The sequence below is a fragment of the Globicephala melas genome, chromosome 5 (genome assembly GCF_963455315.2).
Source record: "Globicephala melas chromosome 5, mGloMel1.2, whole genome shotgun sequence".
In the NCBI taxonomy this organism is placed as follows: Eukaryota; Metazoa; Chordata; class Mammalia; order Artiodactyla; family Delphinidae; genus Globicephala; species Globicephala melas.
The window spans coordinates 47,945,823-47,957,888 of NC_083318.1; the positions used below are offsets into that span (position 1 = coordinate 47,945,823).

The 12,066-nt window shown below is 40.8% G+C and overlaps 1 protein-coding gene across 5 annotated transcripts in view; it reads right to left on the reverse strand.

Annotated features, from left to right (window-relative positions):
* The window catches only part of KCNIP4 (potassium voltage-gated channel interacting protein 4), a 1,198,945-nt gene that overhangs the window by 525,034 nt on the left and 661,845 nt on the right, over positions 1-12,066 (reverse strand). The window contains exon 1 of one of the 5 annotated variants that reach the window (XM_060299201.1): positions 524-779. The exons of 3 other annotated variants lie outside the window; for them this stretch is intronic. In XM_060299201.1, the coding sequence (XP_060155184.1) occupies positions 524-623 (100 nt within the window). In that variant the 5' untranslated portion in view covers positions 624-779. Of the gene's footprint in view, positions 1-523; positions 780-12,066 lie in introns of those variants that run through there. One more of the 5 variants, XM_060299204.1, reaches the window with a different exon arrangement.

The window sequence follows — 12,066 nt, forward strand, 5'->3', positions numbered from 1 at the left end:
ATAAGTAATGTTATAAATACTTCTTGAGACACCGTATAAAAAGCTTATCATTCTTAGGCTCCAAGCTTAAACCACAAGAAATTATAATCAATGTATAACCATTTCGATTTGATGAATGCATTTACATAGCAATAAACAAGTGGACCTCACAATATATCCAAATAAAATTTGCTGATACAATGAAAGGGGATATTAGATAAAATAATATAACATCAATATGGACTAAATACTCTCAATATAAGCAGACATACCAATTATAAACATTTTATCTCAGTTTAGGTTCTAACATTTTGATTCAAAGTGTTTCTCATACTTCTAACATTCTTTTGCTCTGAAAACATTACTGAAACTTGCAGAAAGTTTATTTTATTAATCTTTCCTATCCTGAAAAACCCACCTCTCTTTATGTCCACCCCAGAGTAACATTTCTCTGATCTCATTTCAGGTGCCTCTTATACTCGCTTAAGAAATTTTTATTGCAAAACAGAGAATTTTTAGAAGTCACTAAAAAGCACTCCCTTACCTTCTAAACCTGCTTCAATCAGCCCAAACTGTTCCAATAATTTAACAAAAAGCACAATGACGATCAGAACTGCTATCATTTCAAGCCCTTCCAAGTTCATGGTCAGCTAGGTCATGGTCCGACCACAGCTACTGAGAAGTGCTCCTCTGCCTGGCTTTCTTTGTAAAGCCATTAAACTACATTAAGAAGGCTACTGCCAGAGGAGAAGGGGAGGAGGAGAGCTAGAGAGAGAGGGAGAGAGGGAGAGAGGGAGAGAGAGAGAGAGAGGGAGAGAGGGAGAGAGGGAGAGAGGGAGGGAGAGAGGGAAGGAGTGGGGGAGAGAGAGAGAGACAGGGCGAGGAGACGACGAGATGGAGAGAGGGCGTGAATGAGAGAAAATGCATTCATCCTGTCTATTGTAGCAGAGGCTAGAAGTGGCAGTCGGATAAAGTCGGGCCTGTCGAATTATCAGCTTCCTCTTTATCACTCTTACACAAAGAGACAGCCACGCATGAAGTAACGCGCAGATCACCCGAAGACCCGGGAGATCACCAGGAAGGTCCGGAGAAAACAGGACGCACGGCAGTGATGGCTCCGCGGCCCCGGGACCAGCGCGCCCGGCGCCGCTGTGGCTTTGTTGGGCTGGTCAGTTGCCTTGGAAACGGAAACTAACCAGAGTCTGGACTCCCGCTGCAGACAGGGACCAGAGCACCGCATCTTGAAATAAGAAGAAAAACCGGAAAATGCTGAGAGGCGAAATGACAGCTTGGATTCAGCTGCTTCAGAAACCTTGTTTACTAGTCAGGAAAAGCAGTGTGTATTTTGTCCCAACTAGCTGAGCGCAGAGAGAAATGCGGCTTAAGGGACTTGTTCAATATTGACTTTCTTTTTTCAATGAGTTGCCTTATCCTGGGGCTCTGTGTGAGTCATTGTGAACTAATACTCTGGTTTGAGTAGTAACTATCACATCGTTTCAAAGCATGATTACGATAAATTAGTAAGTATTCTTAGTGTTTGTAAATCTTAGAGTTGAGCAGTTCCCTTATGTATTAGCTCATTGCCATTCAATACACCAAAACATGTACATATTGTTTTTCATTGTGTACCTTCTATGCTTGTTTGTATGTTTTTAATTGATTGGAGTAAATTTGAAGCAAGAGAAAGTTTCAGAAGAAAAAAAAATCAATCAGAAACAAAACTTGGTTAGAGTTTCTGTCTTTAACTTGCACAACCATTTCACGTTTGTGTTTCCTCCATTACTGTACTGATCAAATAGATCAGGCCCACATTCAAATACAGAATTTAAACAAAAGAGAAAAAAACAAAAAAGAAAACCCCAAGAGTTAGAAAGCATCTCAGAAACCCAATTCAAGTCTCCTATTTCAGAGATGAGCAAACTGAGGAGCAAGGAAGAGGAAGAAACATCAGGCAGAGGTAGGGCAGGGTAGCATGCAGGCATCCTTAACTTCTGGTCAGCTTTTTTTTTTTTTTTTTTTTTTGTGGTACGCGGGCCTCTCACTGTTGTGGCCTCTCCCGTTGCGGAGCACAGGCTCCGGACGCGCAGGCTCAGCGGCCATGGCTCACGGGCCCAGCCGCTCCGCGGCATGTGGGATCTTCCCAGACCGGGGCACGAACCCGCGTCCCCTGCATCGGCAGGCGGACTCCCAACCACTGCGCCACCAGGGAAGCCCCTGGTCCGTTTTTGAAGCAATACAGAGTAATGGTTTGGAGGATGGACTCCAGAGTCTGACTGCCTGGATTCAGGACTGACCTCTTATTAGCTGTGTGACCTTGGGTAAGTTACTTAACATCTCTATTCCTTAATGTCCTCATCTGTAAAAGGGGGCAAGGCAGTAGCACTTAGCTCATTGGACTGTTGAGGGGATTAATGAGTAATACTGTTAGAACAGAGTAAGTGCTCAATCACTGCTGGCTCTTGTTTCTATCACAAGTCTCTCCATGCTCTATGCATACCACGTAGAGTTGCCAGGGTAATTACTTTGAGATGCAACCCTCATCTTATTGTTCCCTTAATCAGAAACCTTCCATGGCTCCCTATCTGCCTACTGAATAAAGTCAAGATCCTTGGAACAGCGTCTTGGTCGCTACATGATCTGGTCCCAGCTTGAGGACTGCACCTCATTGGCCCTACTTCTGTTCATTCACTCTACCTGACAGCTCAGCTTCCTTCCTCCAGACTCATTCTGAGCTTCTCCATCTCTGGGCTTTGTTCAAAAATACTGCATGTATTTGGAAAATCCTTTCCACACTAACTCTGCCTGTCGGGCTCCTAAAACTCTTCCATGAAACTTCTCCAAGCAGAATTGGAAGAAATCTCTCCTTTTTTGTGTTTTTATAGTACTTGTTTTTCTCTTACAGTACTTTATATTATAGCCAATTGGGTGGACATCTTCACAACTTAAGAGTGAGTTTCTAGAGGGCATAAGTCACATCTTCCTTCCCTTTAAGCTCCCCACATGCCTCCATGGAGGGCATATAGACGTGCGGTATAGATACTTGTTGGATAACAACAGTCACCATTAATTATGTAATTACCACATACCAGATGCTTTACTTTGTTTTTCCCTCTTAGTTACTCTGAAAATAAATATAATTAGATGAGATTTACAGAGAAACACTATACCTCATAGAATTTAAATAACATGGGGCTTCCCTGGTGGCGCAGTGGTTGAGAGTCTGCCTGCCAATGCAGGGGACACGGGTTCGTGCCCCGGTCCAGAAAGATCCCACATGTCGTGGAGCGGCTGGGCCCAGGAGCCATGGCCGCTGAGCCTGTGCATCCGGAGCCTGTGCTCCGCAATGGGAGAGGCCACAACAGTGAGAGGCCCGCGTACCGCAAAAAAAAAAAAAAAAAGAATTTAAATAACAGGCTCAAGGCCATGCTGCTGTTGAGTGATGGGACCAAGATTCAAACCTGATTTGTTCAACTCAAAGTCCATTATTTCTTCCCATTATTCCACACAGCTTTAAATGAAATAAAAATCTAAGCATTGGCACAAGTACTTATCAGCCCAGGAATGAAGGTTACACCCCAAATGACCCTCCCAAACTGTTTCGTGACATTCTAATTAATCCATTAACCCCCATAACTTTGCAACATGAGAAGTTTCCAAACTAGTAGTTAACTGAATTCATGGCTCTTCCTTCCTGCTCATTCACAGGATTATTCTTACTTACTTAAACACACACAACCTGTGGTCCTCAGATGGGATTTTTCTATGTTTTTCTACCCCCGGGGAACTCAGTAGAGCCCTTCAATTTGCCTCATAAATAAAATTCAATGATTGAGTTTTTTATGTTCACATTTAAAACTGATGTCTTGGTAATAAAAGCAAAAATAAACAAGTGGGACTACATCAATTTAAAAAGCTTCTGCATAGTATAAAGAATCAACAAAATAAAAAGGCAACCTACAGAATGGGGGAAAATATTTGCAAACCATATATCTAACAAGGGATTAATATCCAAAATATATAAGGAACTCATACAACTCAATAGCAGAAAAAGACAAACAACTCGATTAAAAAATGTGCAAAGTCTTGAATAGACACTCTTCCAAAAAAGACATACAAATGGCCAGCAGGTTGGGAAAAGGTGCTCAACATCATTAATCACCAGGGAAATGCAAATCAAAACCTCAATGAGATACCACTTCACACCTGTTAGGATAGCTGTTAATAAAAAGATAAAAGATAAGTATTAGCAAGGGTAAGGAGAAAGGGTAATTTTATGCACTGTAAATTAGTACCACCATTGGGAAAACATTATGAAGGTTCTTTAAAAAATTAAAAATAGAATTACCACATAATTCAGAAATCCCTCTTCTGAGTATATATTCGAAGGAAATGAAATCAGTACTTTGAAAAGATTCCTGCACGTTCATTATTCACAACAACAAAAATATGGAAACAACTTAAGTATCTGTCAGTGGATAAATGGATAAAGAAAATGCCTCACACACACACTCACACACACACACACACACACGACTATTATTCTGTCTTGGAAAAGAAGGTAATTCTGCCATTTGTGACAACATGGATGAAATGGATGAACCTGGAGGACATTATGCTAAGTGAAATAAGCCAGACACAAAAAGACAAGTACTGCATGATCTCACTTATTATGTGCGATCTAAAAAATTTGAATTCATAGAAGCTGAGAGTAGAATGGTGGTAACCAGGGGCGGGGAGGTGGGGCAGGTGGGCAGATGTTGGTCAAAGGGTACAAAGTTGTAGTCATGTAGGATGAATAAATTCTAGACATTCAATGTATAGCATGATGATTACAGTTAACAATACCATATTGTATACTTGAAATTTGCTAAGAGAGCAAATTTCTGGTGCTGTCATGACAAAAAAAAAGGTAACTGTGTAAGGAGATAGATATGTTAATTAGCTTGACTGTAGTAATCATTTCACTATGTATATGTATATCAAAGTATCATATTGTATACCTTAAATATATATAATTTTTATTAAAATAAAATAAAATTGATGCTTTTGGACTGAGAACTGTGTGTAGGCAGTTTGCTAGTGAAAAGTGCCCGAATAAGGATCTTTCCACCCAGTCTGGATGTTACAGTTATGGGTTCCTCTGGAACTGAATTGTTCTTCCCAGTGCCTGTGGGGTTTCCTTTCAGACTGTTTACCTCATACGCTCAGGCCTTTGCCCTTGCCATTCCCTCTACTGGAATGCTTATTCCCAGACTGCTCCATGAATAAGCGGCTTTATTTAGGTCTTGGCTCTAAAGCCCCATCCCAGAGAGGCCCTCACTAGCTGCAGTATGTGGAACAGCACACCAGCCCTCAGACCTTGGAGTCACTACTCTCTGAACAAGTGTTATTTTCCTCCAAAGCACTGTCACCACTTGTTATGTATATCTGTCTACTTATTTATATAATATCTCTTCCTACTAGAATATAACCTCCTACCTATGAAAGCAGAGATTTTTATCCATCTTGTTCACTGGGATATCCCTGAACTTAGCATAGTGCCTGGCACACAAGAGGCAGTGACTAGTTTTTGAATGAGTAATGTAACCGATACATTCGCCTTCCCTAAAAGCCACCTGCTCTCTCACTGATTCCAAGGCCTCACTCTCTGTTATCTAGAGTGCCAAGTCTGCCTGGGGATTCTTGTAAGATTTCTGCACACTCTCTTAGGAGGCTACAACAGCACGGTGCTGCTGGTACCTCTCCTTAAGGTGAGCCACGCGCCTGCACGCCAAAATGTCTTGGCCATGTTCTTTTCTGTGTTTAACGTGAGTAGTATCTGTGATTCCTGACAACATGACCAAGGAAAGCAATACAAGGAAGGCATCAGAGGAGGTGTCCCTGTCCAAAATACCTGAACACCATTGATATGGAGGGTGAGAAGACCCTGGCATGGCATCCACTCCCATCCTTTGACTGCAGCTGGAAGAACACTGCAGTCTAAATAGGTAAAGTGACTTTGTCAATAACTCTTAGCTTCGATTCATAGCTTGGACTCAAATTAAAGCATTAGTCCAATGTTTTTTCTTCCTACAGAGCCTGGCCTTCCCTTTTACAAGAGAAAAGCTAGAGTAATCAATAGAAAGAAGGGACCTGGGCACAGACTCCAGATCTTTGACCTCCCTCAAGTGACTTCAACTCTCTAAACCTCAGTTTGCTGGTCTTCCAAATGGGGCCAACATACCTCCCTTGGGGGTTTTGTTAGGATTAGGTGCGATAATATTCGTAAATGATAATTAGGCTCATGGAGCACATAACTTGCCAAAACACAGGGCTAAGCACAGTGACTGTCCTGCCCTCACAACCACTCTGAAGAAGATAAAGATTTTCATCCTCATCAAACAGATGAAGAAGTGGAGTTTTAGGTGGAATTGGTACATTGCCCCATGTCCCAAAGCATCAGAGGCCAGTCAAGCTGATAGCTATACACTGACAGTGGCCAGATATACACTAAGTGCTTGACACATGCTTTCCTTCACTAACTCCACAGGGATAAATAACCAACACTTTATGGTGACCTTTTAGAAGACGGCTTACCCTTTCTGGGTTGATGTGATTTTAGACCCAGGAAAGTTCTGCGCCCCTGCCCTGGGGGTGGTTGGAGGCGGAGGGGTGAGCATGAGGTAGTGGTGAAAGAAAGGGGATGCTGTTAGGATTGTTTACCAAAAGCTTTCCATGACATACTCTCAAGAAGCTAACGAGGAGGGTTAAAGGCAGAGTCGGGTATCTGTTTAAAAGAAACATCAACAAAGCAACTTGGGGGAGTCGCTCAGACTCTGCTGCCACTACAAGGTTTCCTTGGCCTGTCCCCAGAAAAATGAACACTTAATTAGAGATACTTTTGCACTTCAGAGCATATCCCTAAAGTACTGTTTTTTCAAAATCACCAGTTACTGGAAGGAATGAACCCATTTCTGCTTCATTTTCAGTAATATGGCTTTTGCAAGGAAAACAATGTTTCCTTCCAAGATGAGAGATGAGGCTGCCCTTTGATGAACTGAGGCAGGAAACAAAGGGATTCTAGTTATTTGTATCTGTGTCTTTTTTTTTTTTTTTTTTTTTTGCGGTACGCAGGCCTCTCACTGTTGTGGCCTCTCCCGTTGCACAGCACAGGCTCCGGATGCGCAAGCTCAGTGGCCATGGCTCACGGGCCCAGCCGTTCCGCGGCATGTGGGACATTCCCGGACCGGGGCACGAACCCGTGTCCCCTGCATCGGCAGGCGAACTCTCAACCACTGCGCCACCAGGGAAGCCCTGTATCTGTGTCTTTTGATTCCGAGTTGGGGATGATATTAAACGGGGTGGGCTGGAAGAGCTTTCTCCATACCCTAGTTCTAGAGTCTCAATTAGTTAGCCTGGTCAAAAACCAAACTTCATTCCATATATTTCTGATTATGCATTCATTCACTTGTTAGATTTATGGTCCAGGTACTATACAAGGTGGTATGAGAAATAAAAACCCTATCTTCAGTCTTTGCAAAGCTTAAAATCTATTAAAACAAAATTTAGATGATAGTGCCTAATATTTTTAGGATAATCACTATTTGACAGATTAGTGAACCAAGCACTTTATATGAATTCTTCCACTGCATCCTCACATAAACCCTATGAGGTAGGTGCCATTATCTCCACTGTGCAGGAGAAACTGAAGAATAGGGGGCTTAGTAGATTACATCAGGAAATACCCAAGCCAGGATTTAAACCTAGGTGTGACTCCACAGAGATCATGATCAGATAGTGTTTTACATGCACAGCAGCATCTGGTGAAAGCCTTTAAGGAAGTATGGAAAGTACCATGAGAGTGGGAGGTCCCACTTAGACCTGAGTGGGAGGGAGGAGAATGGAACCAAGATCAAGTTCACTGCATCTGGCTTGTACCATACACAACCATACACATATTGTGTATCAATATTAATGTGAAGAAATAATGACCCACATTTATGGAAGTGGTAGGATAATGCAGAAGTTAGGAGCATGCTTGGGTTCAAATCCCCGTTCTGCTACATCAGAGCTTCCTGACTTCGAGCAAAGTTGCTGAGATGATTCATGTAAAGCACTTAGAACAGACTGTCACATGGTAAATGCTCAATGAATGGTAAGTGTTATTGTAATTACTTATTGAGCCCATTGCTATACATCAAGTGCTGTTCTAATTGCTTTATACAAATTATCTCAATAAACCCAAATAGCTCAATTAGTTAAATACTATTATTATTCCCAGACACCATGTGGATAAGAAGGAGTAGGGTATCTTTGGGACTTCCCTCGCGGTCCAGTGGTTAAGACTTCTCCTTCTAATGCAGGGGGTGCTGATTCGACCCCTGGGCCAGAAGCTGAGATCCCATATGCCTCGGGGCCAAAAAAACAAAACATAAAACAGAAGCAATATTGTAACAAATTCAGTAAAGGCTTTTAAAATGGTCCACATCAAAAAAAAAAAAAAATCTTAAAAAAAAAAAAAGGAGTAGGGTATCTTCAATTGAGTTGGGATTCTAAAGAAAAGACATTGCTCATACCCGCTCATCAGGTTTACCATCATCTTCATCACAAGTGATATGAGGATAATCTATTCATTTACAATGACTTGACTTTTAAATTGCTCTTCTTAAGAAAAATGGAAATCTAGATATCCTTGTTGCAAAGGAAAAAAAATGTAAATAGCATTGAAGAAACTTTCCTGGGCCCTGGTTTTTGAGAACATCTTAATCACTTTCCATTCTGGCACACTCCACAGAATGAACAGGTACAGTGAGGTGTTAGTGTGGCATCAGACTACAGACTCAGGTTCAACTGGATTTTCAGAGCCCTGCCATGTGCTAAGGAAATTCATTTTCAAGGACATATTCCACTGCCCCTTCGGTCTCATCAGCCCCACCTAGGCATCACACTCACATTCCATGACTAGATATCCTGGATGGTAAGGGACCAACACTGCACCAGACTTCACCAGGCAACCTTGTCCTCAGGATAAACAGCAAAGGCAGTCTGCTCAATGGGTGAAGGTAGTTAAACAGAGGAAAAACAGGCATGCCTCAGACACACTTTGAAGCTGTATATTAGTGCATCTTTATAGGATTGAAGACAAATTGAAAGAACTGTAAATAGTAGCAATATTATCCAGGACTGGCAAGAGAGAACAGAGAACTATTATACATTAACTGGCGGTGCTCGAAATTTAGAGTGCAACAGAATTACCTTGAAATCTTCTTCCAAGTGAATCCTCAGACCTTCCCCAGAGATTCTGATTTAATAGGTCTTGGATAGAGCTCATGAATCTCCATTTTTATCAAACTTTCCAATGATTCTAATGCAGGACTTCTCTGGACCACACCATGAGAAACACTGCATTAATCTGCTTAAACACTCTCACCCAGTAAGTAACACAGCCTCCAGGGAGACATTTCCCCACCTTATTAAAAACTAGCTGAGAGTCACACATTTTACAAACTCGACAGGGTTAAGAATAGACAGGGGCTCCATCAGTTTCTCAAACTTGTCTAGAAAGTCTTTTTTTTTTTTCTACTAGAAGTAAGATAGTTGTAAATCATTTATGAATAGATACAAGTTTCCATACCATGTTGTCAAAGTATTTTTTGATGATTCATTCCCAGAATCCATCACAACTTCTTTCACCAAGGGACTTCAGATGCAAACTTAAATGGAAACAAGACTGTAAACCGTTCCACACTTCTCTGCATTGTTACATATCCTCGCTTCCATCTTGAATCTATCTCTACAGCATCCTCCTTTTAGCTCTAAATGTAATCACTTAAGTGAGGGAGAACACTGATATGCAGCTGTCTCAATAACCAAGCAAAGTGAAATAAATAGCAATTGATGGATGCCAATGTTTGGAAGTGTGAAGCTGATTTAGATAAAGTAACATTTCAGTTTGAGATCTAATAAAAAACAAAACAGCAGCCACAAGGAGCCTTTTCCCATTACTCTCCCAGGGATAATCTTCATCTAAATCAATACTATAAAAGTAACAAAAGACACAAAGTTGTCTGATGCATAATTCATTTATTATGAAATCATGTAAGACTCAAATAATGGAAACAGGATTATTTATGTGATCATTAAACCCAGGGCAATTTCTACAGATTTTTAGCCCTGCTTAATGGAAATCTTAGTTGCAGATACATATTTAGCCAGATTTCATTCCAAATATTGTTCCTTCCAACCAATCATTCCTCATTACATTTGACATGCTGTACTTCCTCACTGTAATAGAGTATAAAAATTGCTTATTCTTTTATTGCACCGAAGAAATACAAAATATGAGAAGTAATACACAATCCCCTTGACAATTATTCATGCTACTTATATGTTGTAGTTTAATTACTAACAACTCTAACTTAATCACTTTTTAATAAACTTGCTTTTCAACAGGAATATTTCAACTATACTAGCCATGATATTGACATCATGCAAGAATCAAATTTTGCATAATAATTAAGCTTACGTTTGATGTGAAGCACACACGTAAGACTTATGTTTAGTAGGACCACACTGAAAAGAAAAATGATCATCAGCGCAATGGAAATGTAACTCATTAAACAACACAAAGTGGCCTCAAAGAGTTAAAAAGATTAACTTTTATATAAAATTGATGGCATGCTATGTTAAACTTATATAGAGAGCCATGAAAAGCTTAAAACATTTTTAAAGGGGCATAAGAACAAGCTAGTCCAGCATGACCTGCTAGTTTGATAACTGAGGAAGGCACCTCTCTGCACTGTGGCATTAGTGTAGTAGTTTTCTACTGCTGCATAGCAAATGATCACAAACTGAGGGACTTCGAAAAGCACAAATTTAATATTTTACTGAGGGACTTCGAAAAACACAAATTGAATATTTTAAAGTGTCCATGGATGAAGAGTCTGGTTATGGGTTTTCTGAGTCCTCCACTCAGGCTTAAATCAAAGTGTAGACTGGGGCTATGATCACATCTGAAGCATTGGGTCTGCTTTTGCAAACACTGGTTGTTCACAGAATTCATTTCCTTGTGATTGTATGACTGAGGTCCCTATTTTCTTGTTAGCTGTTGGACAGGGACCACTCTCAGTTCCTAGAAGTTGTTTTTTAGTTCTTTGCCCTCTACAACAGGGCAGTTTTCTCCTTCGATGCCAGCGGGAAAGCATCTCTTATGTTTCATATCTCTCTGACCTCTTCTCAAGGATTACTTGATTAGGTCAGGCTCACCCAGGATAGTCCCTTTTTGATGAACTCAAAGGCAACTAATTAGGAAACTTATTTACAACTGCAAAGTCACTTCTGCCATATACAGTCCCATAATTATGGCACTAATACCATATCACTACCACAGTTACAAATCCTACTTAAATATCATAGTTACCACAGATCCACAGATATCATAGTTACAAATCTTACTTATGCTCAAGGGAAAGGGAGTTTACAGGGCATGTACACCAGGGTGTGGAATCTTGTGGCCATTTTAGAATTCTGCCTACCACAGTATATTTCTACTCTAACTTCTGAATAGCATTTCAGATGTCCTGTGGTTATGGGATGCTGAAAGACAACTTTTATTCTATTATTTTTCTTCAAACTAAATTTGGGAGGATGCTCAGCAGAGAGCTATGAGGCATTTGGCTGCGGAATGCACAGGAACCAACAGACAGATTTGAAGTCCTGGAGTGGAAGCTGTCCACCAGCCACTCAGTGCAGCAAGAAGTGAAAATGGCTAGAAAAAGCCACAGCTGCACTTTGGTTGTCCACTCTGGCACTAGACTGCACATTGACCAGCTGGCTTCATCCACTGACATGCAGAAAGCAGAGAAAACAATCTAGGAAAGGGTGAAGAGTAGCATGTTTGGTGCCCTGATGCTATAGCTTCCATATTACCTTCATTATAGATTCTTTATAGACTAGATTTTTTTTCCTGCCTCTTATAGCAAGGAACTGTGGCCTAGTTCTGTTCTTACTGTGGTCATGGCCAATTTTACAGATATCTCTTTTACTCCCATCACAATAGATCACAGTGAAATTATTGCCTGGGTGCAACTCCTAATTTGACAGTTTATT